This window comes from Lethenteron reissneri, chromosome 10 (assembly GCF_015708825.2).
Source record: "Lethenteron reissneri isolate LAM-NWPU_2019-01 chromosome 10, ASM1570882v1, whole genome shotgun sequence".
NCBI classification, from domain to species: domain Eukaryota; kingdom Metazoa; phylum Chordata; class Hyperoartia; order Petromyzontiformes; family Petromyzontidae; genus Lethenteron; species Lethenteron reissneri.
In genome coordinates, this window is record NC_083788.1 from 3789591 (window position 1) to 3811723 (window position 22133).

General features: G+C 57.1%; 1 protein-coding gene across 1 annotated transcript in view; it reads left to right on the forward strand.

Annotated features, from left to right (window-relative positions):
* Positions 1-5752: 5752 nt before the first annotated feature.
* LOC133340851 (disintegrin and metalloproteinase domain-containing protein 17-like) overlaps positions 5753-22133 on the forward strand; it is a 28291-nt gene continuing 11910 nt past the window's right edge. Inside the window, exons 1-10 of the mRNA XM_061549287.1 lie at positions 5753-5784; positions 6402-6521; positions 7179-7323; positions 7859-7947; positions 10683-10832; positions 12582-12781; positions 14104-14207; positions 19816-19947; positions 21187-21317; positions 22009-22087. Coding sequence (XP_061405271.1) covers positions 6465-6521; positions 7179-7323; positions 7859-7947; positions 10683-10832; positions 12582-12781; positions 14104-14207; positions 19816-19947; positions 21187-21317; positions 22009-22087 — 1087 coding nt within the window. The 5' untranslated portion in view covers positions 5753-5784; positions 6402-6464. The remainder of the gene's footprint in view (positions 5785-6401; positions 6522-7178; positions 7324-7858; positions 7948-10682; positions 10833-12581; positions 12782-14103; positions 14208-19815; positions 19948-21186; positions 21318-22008; positions 22088-22133) is intronic.

Sequence of the window (22133 nt, forward strand, 5' to 3'; positions counted from 1 at the left end):
GTCACCATCGTCACCACCATCGTCACCATCGTCACCACCATCGTCACCATCGTCACCACCACCATCGTCACCATCGTCACCACCATCGTCACCATCGTCACCATCACCATCGTCACCACCACCATCGTCACCACCACCATCGTCACCACCACCATCGTCACCATCGTCACCATCGGTCACCACCATCGTCACCATTGTCACCACCACCATCGTCACCACCACCATCGTTACCATCGTCACCACCACCATCGTCACCATCGTCGCCACCACCATCGTCACCATCATCGCCACCACCATCGTCACCATCGTCACCAACACCATCGTCACCATCGTCACCACCACCATCGTCACCATCGTCACCACCATCGTCACCATTGTCACCACCACCATCGTCACCACCACCATCGTTACCATCGTCACCACCACCATTGTCACCATCGTCGCCACCACCATCGTCACCATCATCGCCACCACCATCGTCACCATCGTCACCACCACCATCGTCACCATCGTCACCACCACCATCGTCACCAACACCATCGTCACTCATCGTCACCACCACCATCGTCACCATCGTCACCACCACCATCGTCACCATCGTCGCCACCACCATCGTCACCATCATCGCCACCACCATCGTCACCATCGTCGCCACCACCATTGTCACCATCGTCATCACCACCATCGTCACCATCGTCGCCACCACCATCGTCACCATCATTGCCACCACCATCGTCACCATCATCGCCACCACCATCGTCACCATCGTCACCAACACCATCGTCACCATCGTCACCACCACCATCGTCACCACCACCATCGTCACCATCATCGCCACCACCATCGTCGCCACCACCATCGTCACCATCGTCACCACCACCATCGTCACCATCGTCGCCACCACCATCGTCACCATCATCGCCACCACCATCGTCACCATCGTCGCCACCACCATCGTCACCATCGTCACCACCACCATCGTCACCATCATCGCCACCACCATCGTCACCATCGTCACCACCACCATCGTCACCACCATCGTCACCATCGTCACCATCACCATCATCACCACCACCATCGTCACCACCACCATCGTCACCACCACCATCGTCACCATCGTCACCATCGGTCACCACCATCGTCACCATTGTCACCACCACCATCGTCACCACCACCATCGTTACCATCGTCACCACCACCATCGTCACCATCGTCGCCACCACCATCGTCACCATCGTCGCCACCACCATCGTCACCATCGTCACCAACACCATCGTCACCATCGTCACCACCACCATCGTCACCATCGCCACCACCATCGTCACCATTGTCACCACCACCATCGTCACCACCACCATCGTTACCATCGTCACCACCACCATTGTCACCATTGTCGCCACCACCATCGTCACCATCATCGCCACCACCATCGTCACCATCGTCACCACCACCATCGTCACCATCGTCACCACCACCATCGTCACCAACACCATCGTCACCATCGTCACCACCACCATCGTCACCATCGTCACCACCACCATCGTCACCATCGTCGCCACCACCATCGTCACCATCATCGCCACCATCATTGTCACCATCGTCACCACCACCATCGTCACCATCGTCGCCACCACCATCGTCACCATCATTGCCACCACCATCGTCACCATCATCGCCACCACCATCGTCACCATCGTCACCAACACCATCGTCACCATCGTCACCACCACCATCGTCACCATCGTCACCACCACCATCGTCACCATCATCGCCACCACCATCGTCACCATCATCGCCACCACCATCGTCACCATCGTCGCCACCACCATCGTCACCATCGTCACCACCACCATCGTCACCATCGTCGCCACCACCATCGTCACCATCATCGCCACCACCATCGTCACCATCGTCGCCACCACCATCGTCACCATCGTCACCACCACCATCGTCACCATCGTCGCCACCACCATCGTCACCATCATCGCCACCACCATCGTCACCATCGTCACCAACACCATCGTCACCATCGTCACCATAATCGGCCAATTCCACAAGTACCGCATGGAGATTCCCATGGCTCAACCAGCGCCACCACCGTCACCACCGTTGATCTCACTATCACCACCACCACCACCACCACCACCGTCACCACCGTTGATGTCACTATCACCACCACCGCCACCACCATCATCACCACCGCCACCAACACCCCACCACCTTCATCACAATGTTTCCCGTCTCCCTCCCCCCCCCCCCCGCCAGCCCCTGTGGAGGCTGACTAACGGTACGGCGGCCGACGGCCGCCTGGTGGTCTACCGCAGCGTGGACGTGCGGCCCCCGGCCGGGCCCCTGTCGGCCGGGGCCGCCTCGCCAGCACACCGCTTCTGCGGCATCACCAGCCCGGGGGTGCCGGCCGCGGGGGGGGGGGCCCGCGGGGGGAGGGACCGCGGGGGGGGGGGGCCGCGGGGGGGCGGGTTGCCGGGGAGCCCGAGGCGCCGCAGCGCACAGGTACGGCGGCGTGCGGGACGAGCGGGGCGCGCCGCCAAGTCACGAGTGGCGGTGAATATTGGAACCTTTTTCCGAATCGGTCCCGGGCCTCCCCTGTGTCGACTCGGCCCGACAGCACTTGCCGCCGACAGCCTGTTGAGGCTATGCGGTGGGGCGGGATCTTTGTCTTTGTGTGTACAGGTGCGTGCGTCGGTGGGGTGGCCGTCGCGTGTGCAGGCGGTGCCACCGTGCCGGGGGGCCCCGCTGGCCGGAGGGCCGAGTGAACTCCCTTGCCCCCAGGGCACAGACTAAACAGGGCGAGTGGTGGCGCAGCAATTAGCGCGCTGCGCTATCGACCCGTCCACCCGAGTTCGCTTTCCCAGCTCGCGCAGCGCCGTGCGTGGCGCGCGTTCCCATTGGGCGGTGCGTTCGATCCCCGCCCCCCCTCACCGCCGTCCCCTCCCCCTGATCACGTGATACCCCTGGATGCCCCCCCCCCGCCCCCCCCCGTGTAGAGGGCCCCCCGAGGGCGCGCCGCTCCCCGGACCCTGCGGCCCCCAAGGACACGTGCAAGCTGCTGCTGGTGGCCGACTTCCGCTTCTTCACGCACATGGGGCGCAGCCAGGAGAGCAGCACCGTCAACTATCTCGTGAGGGGCGGGGCGGGGGGGTCACTGGGGGGTCACGGGGGGAGGGTGATGCGGGGGGGGGGACACCGAGGGAGGGTGGGGGCACGGGGGGAGGAGGGAAGGGGCATGGGGGTGACATGGGTGGACACGAACAGCACTGTCAACTACAGCGTGAGACACGTGGCTGGGGGTCAATGGGTGGGGGGGTGATACGGGGGGGGGCACGGGGGGGGGAACGCGGGGGGAGGGGACATGAGGGGGACGTGGGGGTCATGGGGGGTCATGGGGGGACACGAGGGGGAGGACCGCAGCACCGTCAACTACCGAGTGAGCCCAGCAGGGGGCACGCTTGTGTTGACACCACGAGGTCAGATGTTGACTACCTCTGGCTGGCTGCTGTCAATGTTCACGTGACGACGATGATGATGATGATGAGCCGCTACGTTGGGCTATCATTTGTGGCCGGGTCGCTTCTGAAGAAGATCCACGCAGCTCGGTTGGCCTTCGCTGGTAAAATACTAAATAGTTTAGTTTTTGGTGTGGGTGTGCATCTGTTTGTACCTGTGTGTCTGTGTCTGTGTGTGCGTGTCGGTGAGCGGTAGTGTAGCGGTTCGCGCTACGAGCGCGGTGACCCGCGTTCGATTCCCGCTCACGGCCAACACCGGTGACGATCATCTGAACCGGTCCCTGAGCCTCCCCTAGGTCGACTCGGCCTCAAATGAGTGCCCGGTGCGATGTGTAAACATCGCCACTGGGGAGACAAAGGCGGCCGGGTGTGGTGCTGGCCACCCACCCCTTCGTGTCTCTGTGCCGGCCTTCATAGGTGCAGCTCACTAAAGCTCTTGTCCCAAAAGTCTGTTGAAGCTACACGGGGGATCTTTGTCTTTGTGTCCGGGTGTGTGTGTGTGTGCGTGCAGATTGAGCTGATTGACCGAGTGGATGACATTTACCGCATTACCACGTGGGACAACAACAACTACCGGGGCTACGGACTACAGATCGATCAGGTGGGCTATCCACCACCACAACAACCACAACAACCACGACCACAACAACTACCGGGGCTACGGACTACAGATCGATCAGGTGGGCTATCCACCACCACAACAACCACAACAACCACGACCACAACAACTACCGGGGCTATGGACTACAGATCGATCAGGTGGGCTATCCACCACCACAACAACCATAACAACCACGACCACAACAACTACCGGGGCTATGGACTACAGATCGATCAGGTGGGCTATCCACCACCACAACAACCACAACAACCACGACCACAACAACTACCGGGGCTACGGACTACAGATCGATCAGGTGGGCTATCCACCACCACAACGACCACAACAACCACGACCACAACAACTACCGGGGCTACGGACTACAGATCGATCAGGTGGGCTATCCACCACCACAACGACCACAACAACCACGACCACAACAACTACCGGGGCTACGGACTACAGATCGATCAGGTGGGCTATCCACCACCACAACAACCACAACAACCACGACCACAACAACTACCGGGGCTACGGACTACAGATCGATCAGGTGGGCTATCCACCACCACAACAACCACAACAACCACGACCACAACAACTACCGGGGCTATGGACTACAGATCGATCAAGTGGGCTATCCACCACCACAACAACCACAACAACCACGACCACAACAACTACCGGGGCTATGGACTACAGATCGATCAGGTGGGCTATCCACCACCACAACAACCACAACAACCACGACCACAACAACTACCGGGGCTACGGACTACAGATCGATCAGGTGGGCTATCCACCACCACAACAACCACAACAACCACGACCACAACAACTACCGGGGCTACGGACTACAGATCGATCAGGTGGGCTATCCACCACCACAACAACCACAACAACCACGACCACAACAACTACCGGGGCTACGGACTACAGATCGATCAGGTGGGCTATCCACCACCACAACAACCACAACAACCACGACCACAACAACTACCGGGGCTACGGACTACAGATCGATCAGGTGGGCTATCCACCACCACAACAACCACAACAACCACGACCACAACAACTACCGGGGCTACGGACTACAGATCGATCAGGTGGGCTATCCACCACCACAACAACCACAACAACCACGACCACAACAACTACCGGGGCTACGGACTACAGATCGATCAGGTGGGCTATCCACCACCACAACAACCACAACAACCACGACCACAACAACTACCGGGGCTACGGACTACAGATCGATCAGGTGGGCTATCCACCACCACAACAACCACAACAACCACGACCACAACAACTACCGGGGCTACGGACTACAGATCGATCAGGTGGGCTATCCACCACCACAACGACCACAACAACCACGACCACAACAACTACCGGGGCTACGGACTACAGATCGATCAGGTGGGCTATCCACCACCACAACAACCACAACAACCACGACCACAACAACTACCGGGGCTACGGACTACAGATCGATCAGGTGGGCTATCCACCACCACAACGACCACAACAACCACGACCACAACAACTACCTGGGCTACGGACTACAGATCGATCAGGTGGGCTATCCACCACCACAACAACCACAACAACCACGACCACAACAACTACCGGGGCTACGGACTACAGATCGATCAGGTGGGCTATCCACCACCACAACGACCACATCAACCACGACCACAACAACTACCACAAGAACTACTACATTACCACCCACATCAACCACGAAAGTAGACATGCCCTTGTCTCCTCGTATGTCCCCACGTCTCCCCTGTGTCTCTGCGTCTTTCCCCTCACGTGCCTTCCCGCATCGCCACGTGAGGACCCATGTCTCCCCGTGTCTCCACACGTCTCCCCGTGTCTCCCCGTGTCTCCCCGTGTCTCACCACGTCTCCCCGTGTCTCCCCGTGTCTCCACACGTCTCCCCGTGTCTCCCCGTGTCTCCCCACATCTCCCCGTGTCTCCCTGTGTCTCCCCACGTCTCCCCGTGTCTCCCCGTGTTTCCCCGGGTCTCACCACGTCTCCCCACGTCTCCCCGTGTCTCCCCGTGTCTCCTCACGCCTTCCCGTGTCTCCCCACGTCTCCCCGTGTCTCCCCGTGTCTCCCCGTGTCTCCCCGTGTCTCCCCGTGTCTCTCCGCATCTGACCACTTCTCCCCTTGTCCCTGCACGAGTCCCCACATCTCCGCGTGTCTCTCCTTACGCGTTTCCATGGTCTCTCCGCGTGGTCCCCGCGTGGTCCCCGCGTGGTGCGTAGATCATCGTCCACCAGAGGCCGACGGCCGTGAGCTCCGGCAGCAGCGGCAAGCGCCACTACAACATGAACGGCACGAGCCCGCCGGGCGCCGCCGCGTGGAATGTCAAGGCCCTGCTGGAGGTGGGGGGGGCCTGGTGCTGGGGGGTGGGTGGGGTGGGGCTGGTCACCCCGTGGTGCCCTTATAAAACTCAACGTTTAACCTACACACGACACTATACACGACACTTATACAGGTAGGAACAACAGCTTCCACACTGCCCACCAGGGATTATTTGTCTGTCTGTCTGTGCACGAATGCGCTGTCCAACCAAGTTCCTACCTGCCCACTCCGAAGGGGGGTGGGGGGTGGGGGGGTACATAGGGAAGGCGTGCGTGTGTGCGTGTGTGCGTGTGTGTGTGTGCGTGTGTGCGTGTGTGCGCGTGTGTGTGTGTGTGTGCGTGTGTGCGTGCGGTAGTGCAGCGGTCAGCACGCTGCACTACAAAGCTGGCGGACCGGGTTAGATTCCCGCTCACGGCCAACAACGGTGACGATTATCTGAAACGGTCCCTGAGCCTCCCCTAGGTCGACTCGGCCTCAAATGATTACCTGGTGCGGTGTGTAAACATCGCCAATGCGGTCGGGCGTGGTGCTGCTGGCCACCCAACTCCTCGTGTGCTGTGCCGGCCTTCGTAGGTGCTGCTCCACTAACAGCACTTGCCCCTTGTGTACACGTGCGTGTGCGTGTGTGTGCGTGCGTGCGTGTGTGTGTGCGTGCATGCGTTTTCACGTGAGAGCAGCAATTCAGCATCGACGTGTCGGAGAGCGCTCGCAACGTGTGCCTGGCGCACCTCTTCACGTACCAGGACTTCAGCCAGGGCACGCTGGGCCTCGCCTACGTGGGCTCGCCCAAGACCAGCGCCGTGGGGGGCATCTGCACGCCCAGTGAGTGGTGGGCGCACACACACACAAAGCTGGTGTGCGTGTGTGTGCGTGTGTGTGCGTGTGTGTGCGTGTGTGCGCGTGCGTGCGTGTGCGTGCGTGTGCGTGCGTGTGCGTGCGTATGTATGTGAGCCTGGCACAAGCGTCGTGGTGACGTCACCGCCACTTAGTGGCGAATGGCGGTTGTTGTTGTTGTTGTGTGTGAGCGGTGGTGCAGCGGTTAGCGCTACGCTGTGCTACGAACCCCGCGAGCCGGGTTCGATTCCCGCTCACGGCCAACACCGGTGACGATTACCTGAACCGGTCCCGCACCTCCCCTAGGTCGACTCGGCCTCAAATGAGTAACCTGGTGCGATGTGTGAACATCGCCACTGGGGAGACAAAGGCGGCCGGGCGTGGTGTTGGCCACCCACCTACCCCTCGTGTGCCGTGCCAGCCTTCATAGGCGCGCTAGCGGCACTTGCCCTGACAGCATGCGTGCGCTGTGACGATGTGTGTGGTGTTGTGACGTGTATGTTGCGTGCGCGTGCTTGTGTAGGCTACTTTAACGAACAAGCCAAAAAATACATCTTCCTCAACACCGGGCTCACCAGCACCATGAACTATGGGAAGACCATCCTCACCAAGGTGTGCACACACGCATGTGCGTGTGTGTGTGTCTGCATGCGTGCGTGTGTGCATACGTGCGTGTGTGTGTGCGTGTGTCTGCGTGCGTGCGTGTGTGTGTGCGTGTGTCTGCATGCGTGTGTGTGTGTGCGTGTGTGCGTGCGTGTGCGCGTGCGTGCGTGCGTGCATGTGCGTGTGTTGAGTCTATGGGCAGTGTTAGTCTATGGGCAGTGTTAGTCTATGGGCAGTGTTGAGTCTATGGGCAGTGTTGAGTCTATGGGTAGTGTTGAGCCTATGGGTAGTGTTGAGTCTATGGGTAGTGTTGAGTCTATGGGCAGTGTTAGTCTATGGGCAGTGTTAGTCTATGGGTAGTGTTAGTCTATGGGAGTGTTGAGCCTATGGGTAGTGTTGAGTCTATGGGTAGTGTTGAGTCTATGGGCAGTATTAGTCTATGGGCAGTGTTGAGTCTATGGGTAGTGTTGAGTCTATGGGTAGTGTTAGTCTATGGGCAGTGTTAGTCTATGGGCAGTGTTGAGTGTATGGGTAGTGTTGAGTCTATGGGTAGTGTTGAGTCTATGGGCAGTGTTGAGTCTATGGGCAGTGTTGAGTCTATGGGCAGTGTTGAGTCTATGGGCAGTGTTGAGTCTATGGGCAGTGTTAGTCTATGGGCAGTGTTGAGTATGGGTAGTGTGAGTCTATGGGCAGTGTTGAGTTATGGGCAGTGTTGAGTCTATGGGCAGTGTTGAGTCTATGGGCAGTGTTGAGTCTATGGGCAGTGTTGAGTCTATGGGCAGTGTTGAGTCTATGGGCAGTGTTGAGTCTATGGGCAGTGGAGTCTATGGGCAGTGTTGAGTCTATGGGCAGTGTTGAGTCTATGGGCAGTGTTGAGTCTATGGGCAGTGTTGAGTTATGGGCAGTGTTGAGTCTATGGGCAGTGTTGAGTCTATGGGCAGTGTTGAGTCTATGGGCAGTGTTGAGTCTATGGGCAGTGTTGAGTCTATGGGTAGTGTTGAGTCTATGGGCAGTGTTGAGTCTATGGGCAGTGTTGAGTCTATGGGCAGTGTTGAGTCTATGGGCAGTGTTGAGTCTATGGGCAGTGTTGAGTCTATGGGCAGTGTAGTCTATGGGCAGTGTGAGTCTATGGGCAGGTGGTTTTATGGGCAGTGTTGAGTCTATGGGCAGTGTTGAGTCTATGGGCAGTGTTGAGTCTATGGGCAGTGTGAGTCTATGGGCAGTGTGAGTTATGGGTAGTGTTGAGTCTATGGGCAGTGTTGAGTCTATGGGCAGTGTTGAGTCTATGGGCAGTGTTGAGTCTATGGGTAGTGTTGAGTCTAGGGCAGTGTTGAGTCTATGGGCAGTGTGAGTTATGGGCAGTGTGAGTCTATGGGTAGTGTTGAGTCTATGGGCAGTGTTGAGTCTATGGGCAGTGTTGAGTCTATGGGCAGTGTTGAGTCTATGGGTAGTGTGAGTCTAGGGCAGTGTTGAGTCTATGGGCAGTGTTGAGTCTATGGGTAGTGTTGAGTCTATGGGCAGTGTTGAGTCTATGGGCAGTGTTGAGTCTATGGGCAGTGTTGAGTCTATGGGCAGTGTGAGTTATGGGTAGTGTGAGTCTATGGGTAGTGTTGAGTCTATGGGTAGTGTTGAGTCTATGGGTAGTGTTGAGTCTATGGGTAGTGTTGAGTCTATGGGTAGTGTTGAGTCTATGGGTAGTGTTGAGTCTATGGGCAGTGTTGAGTCTATGGGCAGTGTTGAGTCAGGTAGTGTGAGTCTAGCAGTGTTGAGTGTATGGGTAGTGTTGAGTCTATGGGCATGTGTTGAGTCTATGGGCAGTGTTGAGTCTATGGGTCAGTGTTGAGTCTATGGGTAGTGTTGAGTCTATGGGTAGTGTTGGATCTATGGGTAGTGTTGAGTCTATGGGTAGTGTTGAGTCTATGGGTAGTGTTGAGTCTATGGGCAGTGTTGAGTCTATGGGCAGTGTTGAGTGTATGGGTAGTGTTGAGTCTATGGGCAGTGTTGAGTCTATGGGCAGTGTTGAGTCTATGGGCAGTGTTGAGTCTATGGGCAGTGTTGAGTCTATGGGCAGTGTTGAGTCTATGGGGCAGTGTTGAGTCTATGGGCAGTGTTGAGTCTATGGGCAGTGTTGAGTCTATGGGCAGTGTTGAGTCTATGGGCAGTGTTGAGTCTATGGGCAGTGTTGAGTCTATGGGCAGTGTTGAGTCTATTGGGCAGTGTTGAGTCTATGGGCAGTGTTGAGTCTATGGGTAGTGTTGAGTCTATGGGTAGTGTTGAGTCTATGGGCAGTGTTGAGTCTATGGGCAGTGTTGAGTCTATGGGCAGTGTTGAGTCTATGGGCAGTGTTGAGTCTATGGGCAGTGTTGAGTCTATGGGTAGTGTTGAGTCTATGGGCAGTGTTGAGTCTATGGGCAGTGTTGAGTCTATGGGTAGTGTTGAGTCTATGGGCAGTGTTGAGTCTATGGGCAGTGTTGAGTCTATGGGCAGTGTTGAGTCTATGGGTAGTGTTGAGTCTATGGGCAGTGTTGAGTCTATGGGTAGTGTTGAGTCTATGGGTAGTGTTGAGTCTATGGGCAGTGTTGAGTCTATGGGTAGTGTTGAGTCTATGGGTAGTGTTGAGTCTATGGGCAGTGTTGAGTCTATGGGCAGTGTTGAGTCTATGGGCAGTGTTGAGTCTATGGGTAGTGTTGAGTCTATGGGCAGTGTTAGTCTTTAAATCGAAAATTTTTTGTTGTTGTTGTCAGGAGGCAGACTTGGTGACCACCCACGAGTTTGGGCACAACTTTGGGGCGGAGCACGACCCCGACAGCGCCGAGTGCTCTGCCCCGGACGAAGCCGGAGGGAAGTTCGTCATGTATCCCTACGCCGTGAGCGGCGACCACGAGAACAACAAGGTGCTGTTGGCCTGGACCCCCCCCCCCCGGCCTTGCCCCCCCCCCCCCCCCCCATCATCGCCATGACTATCGTCGCCACCGTCATCATAATCGTCGTCGTCACCACCGTCAACACCACCACCGTCATCGCCATCGTCACCACAATCATCACCATCACCACCGTCACCACCACCGCCATCGCCATCGTCACCACAATCATCACCATCACCACCGTCACCACCACCGCCATCGCCATCGTCGCCATAATCATCACCATCGCCACCGTCACCACCCCACCGTCATCGTCATCATCACCATAATCATCACCATCACCACCGTCACCACCACCACCGTCACCACCATCGTCACCATAATCATCACCATCACCACCATCATCACCACCACCGTCATCGCCACCGTCACCATAATCATCACCATCACCACCGTCACCACCACCACCGTCATCGCCATCGTCACCATAATCATCACCATCACCACCGTCACCACCACCACCGTCATCGCCATCGTCACCATAATCATCACCATCACCACCGTCATCACCACCACCATCATCGCCATCGTCACCATAATCATCACCATCACCACCGTCACCACCACCACCGTCATCGTCATCGTCACCACAATCATCACCCTCACCACCGTCACCACCACCACTACCATCGTCACCGTCACCACAATCATCACCATCACCACCGTCACCACCACCACCACCACCATCGTCACCATAATCATCACCATCACCACCATCATCACCACCACCACCACCACCACCATCGTCACCGTCACCATAATCATCACCATCACCACCATCATCACCACCACCGTCATCGTCACCGTCACCACAATCATCACCATCACCACCGTCACCACCACCACTGTCATCACCACCACCACCATCGTCACCACAATCATCACCATCACCACCGTCATCACCACCACCATCGCCATCGTCACCATAATCATCACCATCACCACCGTCACCACCACCACCGTCATCATCATCACCACCATCGTCACCATAATCATCACCATCACCACCGTCACCACCACCACCATCATCGCCATCGTCACCATAATCATCACCATCACCACCGTCACCACCATCGTCACCATAATCATCACCATCGTCATCACCATCACCGCCATCGTCACCATAATCATCACCATCACCACCGTCACCACCATCGTCACCGTCACCATAATCATCACCATCACCACCGTCATCACCACCGTCATCGCCATCATCACCACAATCATCACCATCACCACCGTCACCACTACCACCATCGCCACTGCCATGTTTCCCATCCCACCACGTTGAACTCCCCCCCCTCCCCCCACCATTCTATCACGGTCAGTCTGCCGGCGTGCGGCGGTAGGCCGAGCGTGCTCAGACTGAGCCGCGATGAACACAACGGCCCTGCAGAGCTGGCCGGGGCTGCAGACGCAGCAGCCTGCTGCTTCAACGCTGCCCTGCTGCTCATGGTTATGATGTTGCGGCTACTGCTGCTGCTGTTGTTGCTGCTGCTACTAATACTGCTGCTCCTGCTGATGCCGATGCTGCTGCTGCTGCTGCTACTGATGATTCTGCTACGACTGATAATGCTGCTGCTACTGCTGCTGCTGCTACTGCTGCTGCTGATGTTGCGACTGCTGCTGTTGCTGCTGCTACTAATACTGCTGCTGCTGCCGCTGCTGCTGCTACTGTTGATGCTGATACTGCCGCTCCTGCTGCCGCTGCGCCTGCAGATGTTCTCCAACTGCAGCAAGCGCGCCATCTACAAGACGCTGGAGGCAAAGTCGGCGCGCTGCTTCTTGCCGCGCACGGTGAAGCTGTGCGGCAACTCGCGCGTCGAGGAGGGTGAGCAGTGCGACGCGGGACCCGCGTTCGCACACAACGACGCCTGCTGCACCGACACCTGCAAGCTGCGCCCGGGGAAGTTGTGCAGGTAGCGCACCGTGCTTGCTCACCCGCGCACCCGCTCGCTCGCTCGCTCACTCACTCAATCACTCACTCGCTCGCTCGCTCACTCGCGCACACACTCGCACACTTGCTCACCCGCTCGCTCACTCACTCGCTCACCCGCTCGGTCACTCACTCAATCACTCACTCGCTCGCTCGCTCGCTCGCTCACTCACTCACTCACTCGCACACTCACTCACTCGCACACTTACGCACTCACTCACTCACACACTCACCCGCTCACTCACTCACCCGCTCACTCTCTCACTCGCTCACTCGCTCACTCACTCACTCACCCGCTCACTCTCTCACTCACTCGCTTACTCTCGCACACTCACTCACCCGCTCACTCACTCGCGCACTCAGGCGCTTGGTCACCCACTCACCCGCTCACCCGCTCACTCTCTCACTCACTTGCTCACTCTCGCACACACTCGCACACTCACTCACCCGCTCACTCACTCGCGCACTCAGGCGCTTACTCACCCGCTCACTCTCTCGCTCACTCGCTCACTCGCTCACTCGCTCACTCGCTCACTCGCTCACTCGCTCACTCACTCACTCACTCACTCACTCACTCACTCACTCGCTCGCTCGCTCACACACTCACTCACACACTCACCCACTCGCTTACAAACTCACACACTCACTCACTCACACACTCACTCACTCGCGCACACACTCACTCACTCACACACTCACTCACTCACTTGCGCACACACTCGCTCACTCGCGCACTCGCTCACTCACGCGCTCACTCACTCACGCACTCACACGCTCACTCATACATTCACTCACTCGCGCACTCACTCACTCACACGCTCACTTACTCACGCACTCACTCACTTACTCACTCACTCACTCGCCCACTCACTCAGTCACGCGCTCACTCACTCACGCGTTCACTCACTCACTCACTCACTCGCTCACCCGCTCACACACTCACTCACACACTCACCCACTCGCTTACAAACTCACACTCACTCACTCACTCACACACTCACTCACTCGCGCACACACTCACTCACTCACACACTCACTCACTCACTCGCGCACACACTCGCTCACTCACTCACTCACTCACTCACGCGCTCACTCACTCACGCACTCACACGCTCACTCATACATTCACTCACTCGCTCACTCACTCACTCACACGCTCACTCACTCACGCACTCACTCACTTACTCACGCGTTCACTCACTCGCGCACTCACTCACTCACGCGTTCACTCACTCACGCATCTCTCTTTGTGCATCCCCGCGATTCGTGACGCGCCCCCCCCCCCCCCCCCCCGTCCGTGCTCAGTGACCGTAACTCCCCGTGCTGTCGGAACTGCTCGTACGAGCAAGCGGGAAAGCTGTGCCAGGAGCCCATCCCCTCCATCTGCCGCAGCGCCTCCTACTGCACAGGTACGCACCGCACCGTACCGTACACACTGCACCGCACACACAGCACACAGCACACACAGCATACAGCACCACACCGTACCGTACACACTGCACCGCACCGCACACACTGCACCGCAAGCACCGCACACACTGCACACACACACAGCACCACACACACACACACACAGCACACACAGCACCACACACACACACACAGCACACACAGCACCACACACACAGCACCACACACACACAGCACACACAGCACACCGCACACACTGCACCGCAAGCACCGCACACACTGCACACACACACAGCACCACACACACACACACACAGCACACACAGCACCACACACACACACAGCACACACACACACACACAGCACACACACAGCACACACAGCACCGCACCGCAGCACACACACACAGCACCGCACACACTGCACCGCACCGCACACACAGCACACACACACAGCACACACACACAGCACACACACACACAGCACACACACACAGCACACACACACACAGCACACACACACACAGCACACAGCACCGCACCGCACACATAGCACCGCAAGCACCGCACACACAGCATACAGCACACACACACACAGCACACACAGCACCACACACACACAGCACACAGCACACACAGCAGCACACACAGCACCACACACACACACACCACACACACAGCACCACACACACCACACACACAGCACCACACACGCAGCACACACACACAGCACCACACACACAGCACCACACACACACCACACACAGCACCACACACACACACACACACACCACACCACACACACACACCACACACACACACCGCACACACAGCACCACACACACACAGCACCACACACACACACACCACACACACACACCACACACACAGCACCACACACACAGCACCACACACACAACACCACACACACAGCACCACACACACAGCACCGCACGCACACACACACACAGCACACACACACACCGCACACACACACGCACACACACACAGCACCACACACACACACACACACCACACACACAGCACCACACACACAGCACCACACACACAGCACCACACACACAGCACACACACAGCACACACACAGCACACACACAGCACACACAGCAACACATACAGCACCACACACACAGCACCACACACACCACACACACAGCACCACACACGCAGCACACACACACAGCACCACACACACAGCACCACGCACACACCACACACAGCACCACACACACACACACACCACACCACACACACACACCACACACACACACCGCACACACAGCACCACACACACACAGCACCACACACACACACACCACACACACACACACCACACACACACCGCACCACACACACAGCACACACACACAGCACCACGCACACACAGCACACACAGCACCAAACACACAGCACCACACACACAGCACACACAGCACACACACACAGCACACACACCGCACACACACACGCACACACAGACAGCACCACACACACACACCACACACACACACACAGCACCACACACACAGCACCACACACACAGCACACACACAGCACACACACAGCACACACACAGCACACACACACAGCACACACACAGCACACACACACAGCACACACAGCAACACACACAGCACACTCAGCACACACACACCACACACACACACACCACACACACAGCACCACACACACAGCACACACACACAGCACCACGCACACACAGCACACACAGCACCAAACACACAGCACCACACACACAGCACACACAGCACACACACACAGCACACACACCGCACACACACACGCACACACAGACAGCACCACACACACACACCACACACACACACACAGCACCACACACACAGCACCACACACACAGCACACACAGCACACACACAGCACACACACAGCACACACACAGCACACACACACAGCACACACACAGCACACACACACAGCACACACAGCAACACACACAGCACACTCAGCACACACAGCACACACAGCACACACACAGCACACACACACAGCACACACAGCAACACACAGCACCACACACACAGCACACACAGCACCACACACACAGCACACACAGCACCACACACACAACACCACACACACAGCCCCACACACACACACAGCACACACACAGCACACACACACACAGCACACACAGCACCACACACACAGCACCACACACACACACACACAGCACACACACAGCACCACACACACACACACAGCACCACACACACAGCACACACAGCACCACACACACAGCACCACACACACACACACAGCACACACACAGCACCACACACACACACAGCACCACACACACAGCACACACAGCACCACACACACACACAGCAACACACACACACACAGCACACACACAGCACCGCACACACAGCACCACACACACACACACAGCACACACGCACACAGCACCACACACACACACAGCACACACACAGCACAAACAGCACCACACACACAGCACCACACACACACACAGCACACAGCACACACAGCACCACACAGCACACACACACAGCACACACAGGACCACACACACAGCACCACACACACACACAGCACACAGCACACACAGAACCACACAGCACACACACACACACAGCACCACACACACACAGTACACACACACACAGCACCACACACACACACAGCACACACACACAGCACCACACACACACAGCACCGCAACCACCGCACACACACACCACACAAATGGGGTAGCTCTACGAAGTGGCTTATCACGTGGAAATGTACAGCAGCCAAATGTATCTATACGCATTATGATTCTAAATGTGTAGAGGGAAAAACACAAACCACGGTGAGAGAGGCAAGCTCCAAATATACAGCAGCAGGCGTCAGGGTCGGGATTGAACCCACGACCTCCTGCTTAGCAGGCGAGGGAGATAACATCTCCTAGCCACCGTGATGATGGTGAGAGAGAGACACACAAACTCCAAATATACAGCAGCAGGCGTCAGGGTCGGGATCGAACCCACGACCTCCTGCGCACCAGGCGAGGTAGTTAACATCTCCTAGCCACCGTGATGATGATGATGATGAGAGAGAGAGACACGCAAACTCCAAATATACAGCAGCAGGCGTCAGGGTCGGGATTGAACCCACGACCTCCTGAGCTTCAGAGTTTATTGGAGCCCTCGAGTCTAAATAAAGATGTTGATGCTGGGACCGTCACAGCTAGATGTATCTTGTTATCGCGGCATCTCTTGAGGAAGGCCAGCGTCTCGAGAAGCTGTGACTTTTTGATTTAAAGCTTTCGTGACTGCAGGGATTCATCTTCTTTGTTATTTCGGTAAAGTCACGTAGAAGGGAAGTAATAAAATAATAAGACATAATAAAATAATTCTCACGACGTTTCGGCCACAACGCAAGCAGCCGTCTTCAGGTGAAGACCAGGTCTGTCGGAAAGACAGTCTGAAACGTGACTTTACCGAAAGAACCAAGAAGAAGCTGTGACTTCTTGTCTCGTTGTCTGTTAAAAACTCTAACAGATAGGTGGAATTCCTCCCCGTTGAGGGTATTCATTCTAGATTTGAAGCTTTCGTGACTGTGTTGCCTCCGAAACGTCGTGATTTATTATTTTATTTTGTTTCTATTATTACTTTGATTAATTTTAAATGTTTTTACCTACGTGACTTTACCGAAAAAACCCAAGAGGTATGAATCCTTGCAGTCACGAAAGCTTCAAATCTAGAATGTTGATTCTGATAGGTCACCGGACCCGCCGCCACAGCAATCCACGGCTCGCCAATTATGCTGTGGCTCACGCGTGAGAGGGGGGGGTCGTCTCTGTGTCGTGAGCAGCGAGTGTTCACGTAAGAGGGGGGGGGTCGTCTCTCTGTCGTGAGCAGCGAGTGTTCACGTGAGGGGGGGGGGGTCGTCTCTGTGTCGTGAGCAGCGAGTGTTCACGTGAGGGGGGGGGGTCGTCTCTGTGTCGTGAGCAGCGAGTGTTCATGTGAGAGGGGGGGGAATCGTCTCTGTGTCGTGAGCAGCGAGTGTTCACGTGAGGGGGGGGGGGTCGTCTCTGTGTCGTGAGCAGCGAGTGTTCACGTGAGGGGGGGGGGTCGTCTCTGTGTCGTGAGCAGCGAGTGTTCATGTGAGAGGGGGGGGGGTCGTCTCTGTGTCGTGAGCAGCGAGTGTTCACGTGAGAGGGGGGGGAATCGTCTCTGTGTCGTGCGCAGCGAGTGTTCACGTGAGAAGGGGGGGGGATCGTCTCCGTGTCGTGAGCAGCGAGTGTTCACGTGAGGGGGGGGGGGGTCGTCTCTGTGTCGTGAGCAGCGAGTGTTCACGTGAGAAGGGGGGGGGATCGTCTCTGTGTCGTGAGCAGCGAGTGTTCACGTGAGGGGGGGGGATCGTCTCTGTGTCGTGAGCAGCGAGTGTTCACGTGAGGGGGGGGGGTCGTCTCTGTGTCGTGCGCAGCGAGTGTTCACGTGAGGGGGGGGGGTCGTCTCTGTGTCGTGAGCAGCGAGTGTTCACGTGAGGGGGGGGGTCGTCTCTGTGTCGTGCGCAGCGAGTGTTCACGTGAGAGGGGGGGGGGGTCGTCTCTGTGTCGTGAGCAGCGAGTGTTCACGTGAGAGGGTGGGGGGATCGTCTCTGTGTCGTGAGCAGCGAGTGTTCACATGAGAGGGGGGGGGGGGGGTCGTCTCTGTGTAGTGAGCAGCGAGTGTTCATGTGAGAGGGGGGGGGGATCGTCTCTGTGTCGTGAGCAGCGAGTGTTCACGTGAGAGGGGGGGGGGGTCGTCTCTGTGTCGTGAGCAGCGAGTGTTCACGTGAGAGGGGGGGGGGGATCGTCTCTGTGTCGTGAGCAGCGAGTGTTCACGTGAGAGGGGGGGGGTCGTCTCTGTGTATTGAGCAGCGAGTGTTCACGTGAGAGGGGGGGGGGTCGTCTCTGTGTCGTGAGCAGCGAGTGTTCACGTGAGAGGGGGGGTCGTCTCTGTGTCGTGCGCAGCGAGTGTTCACGTGAGAGGGGGGGGCGTCTCTGTGTCGTGTGCAGCGAGTGTTCACGTGAGAGGGGGGGGGGATCGTCTCTGTGTCGTGAGCAGCGAGTGTTCACGTGAGAGGGGGGGGTTCGTTTCTGTGTGGTGAGCAGCGAGTGTTCACGTGAGAGGGGGGGGGGTCGTCTCTGTGTCGTGAGCAGCGAGTGTTCACGTGAGGGGGGGGGGGCGTCTTCTGTGTCGTGAGCAGCGAGTGTTCACGTGAGAGGGGGGGGGTCGTCTCTGTGTCGTGAGTAGCGAGTGTTCACGTGAGAGAGGGGGGGGGTCGTCTCTGTGTCGTGAGTAGCGAGTGTTCACGTGAGAGTGGGGGGGGGTCGTCTCTGTGTCTGCGTGGTGTGCAGGCGTGAGCAGCGAGTGTTCACGTGAGAGTGGGGGGGGGTCGTCTCTGTGTCTGCGTGGTGTGCAGGCGTGAGCAGCGAGTGTTCACGTGAGAGTGGGGGGGGGTCGTCTCTGTGTCTGCGTGGTGTGCAGGCGTGAGCAGCGAGTGTTCACGTGAGAGTGGGGGGGGGTCGTCTCCGTGTCTGCGTGGTGTGCAGGCGTGAGCAGCGAGTGCCCCCCGGCGGGTCCCGCCGACGACAACTCGACGTGCGTGGACGCGGGCAAGTGCGACGGGGGCCACTGCAAGCCGTTCTGCGAGACCGTGGGCCTGCAGTCCTGCGCCTGCAAGGGTGGGGCAGGCGCGGCGCTTGGCGGCGGCGTCGGTGGTGGCGGTGTCGTCGTCATCGTCGTCGTCGTCATCGTCGTCATCATCATCGTCATCATCATCGTCGTCATCATCGTCATCATCGTCATCGTCATCGTCGTCGTCATCATCGTCATCGTCGTCGTCATCATCGTCATCATCGTCATCATCGTCATCATCGTCGTCGTCATCGTCATCGTCATCATCATCGTCATCATCATCATCATCGTCATCATCGTCATCATCGTCATCATCATCATCATCGTCACCATCGTCATCGTCGTCATCGTCGTCATCGTCGTCATCGTCGTCGTCATCGTCGTCATCATCGTCATCGTCATCGTCGTCATCATCGTCATCATCATCGTCATCGTCATCGTCGTCGTCGTCATCATCGTCATCGTCATCATCATCGTCGTCATCATCATCGTCGTCATCATCGTCGTCATCGTCATTATCATCGTCTTCATCATCGTCGTCATCGTAATGATCAGTCGTCGTCGATGCCAATATCATCATTTGTCATTATCATCATCATTGATGACTGTCAATAGCATCATCGTTGATCATCATCATCGATGACAATGTCAGTAGCATCGTCATCGATGGCAGTTTCAATATTATCATCATTGATGTCAATGTAATTTTTTAAAGTGTTATCATCAGCATCATCAGCAGTGCTATCATCATCATCATTGGTCATTGTCATCATCATCGTCTTTGTGATCATCAGTGTTATCATCATTATCATCGATGACGTCACGATAATTATCGATGGCAACATAATCAGAGATGACGTCACTAGATAATGACGTCATCACGATCGTCGTCGGCAATGTAATTGACATCATCATGATGACGACGATGATGACGATGATGATGACGATGATGATGACGATGATGATGACGATGATGACGACGATGATGATGACGATGATGACGACGATGACGATGATGATGACGATGATGACAATGATGACGGCAGTGGAAGGGTTGATATGAGATGAATGCAAATCCTTACATCCTTCAACCGGTATCATTTTTGTCACCGTTGTCATACAGTGTCCCCATGAGCCCCTGGGTCCCCATGAGCCTGGGTCCCCTCCCCCCCTCGTACCCCCTTGACCCCTCCTCCCCCTCCTACCCCCTCCTACCCCCATGACCCCTCCTCCCCCCACGTCCCGTGACCCCCATACTCTCCCCTTCCCCTCCCGCCGCCCCGTAGAGGTGGACCTGGCGTGCTCCGTGTGTTGCCGCGTCACTCGTGACGGGCCGTGCGTCCTCTACGAGCAGGACGGGGGCCGCAAGCGCCTACGCAAGGGCAAGACCTGCTCCGTGGGCTTCTGCGATGGCAACGTGCGTGTTCGCACACACACACGCACACACACACACGCACACATACGCCCGCACACGCACACACGCACATGCACATGCACACACGCACACACACACACACGCACGCACACACACACACACACGCACACACACGCACACATACGCCCGCACACGCACACACGCACACACGCACACATACGCCCACACGCACACGCACACGCGCACACGCGCACACGCGCACACATGCACACACGCACACACGCACACGCACCTGGCTGCCTTGGTCTCCCCCGGGGATGTTTACACCGCTCCGGACACTCCCTGTGTGGCTTTGCTGACATGTTTGTGGCGATGTCGAGAGCACTTTGGCTGTGGTGGTGGTGGTGTGGGTGGTGGTGGTGGTGGTGTGGGTATTGTGAACATTGTGATGGTGTTGGTGTGGTTATCACTGTGGCGGTGGTGGTGGTTGTGGTGGTGTGGGTGTTATGAACATTGTGGTGGTGCTGGTGTGGCTGACACTGTAATGGTGATGAACACTGTTGGTGGTGCTGGAGCGGTTAACACTGTGATGGTGTTGGTGTGGTTATCACTGTGGCGGTGGTGGTGGCGGTGGTGGTGGTGGTGTTAACACTGTGATTGGTGTTGGTGTGGTTATCACTGTGGCCATGGTGGTGGCGATGGTGGTGATGGTGGTGTGGGTGTTGCGGTGCAGGGCAAGTGTGAGAAGACCGTGCAGGATCCCATCGAGAGGTTCTGGGTCTTCATCGACAAACTCGACATCAACAGCTTCCGTGAGTGCGGCAGTGTGCGCGTGTGTGTGTGTGCGTGTGCGTGTGT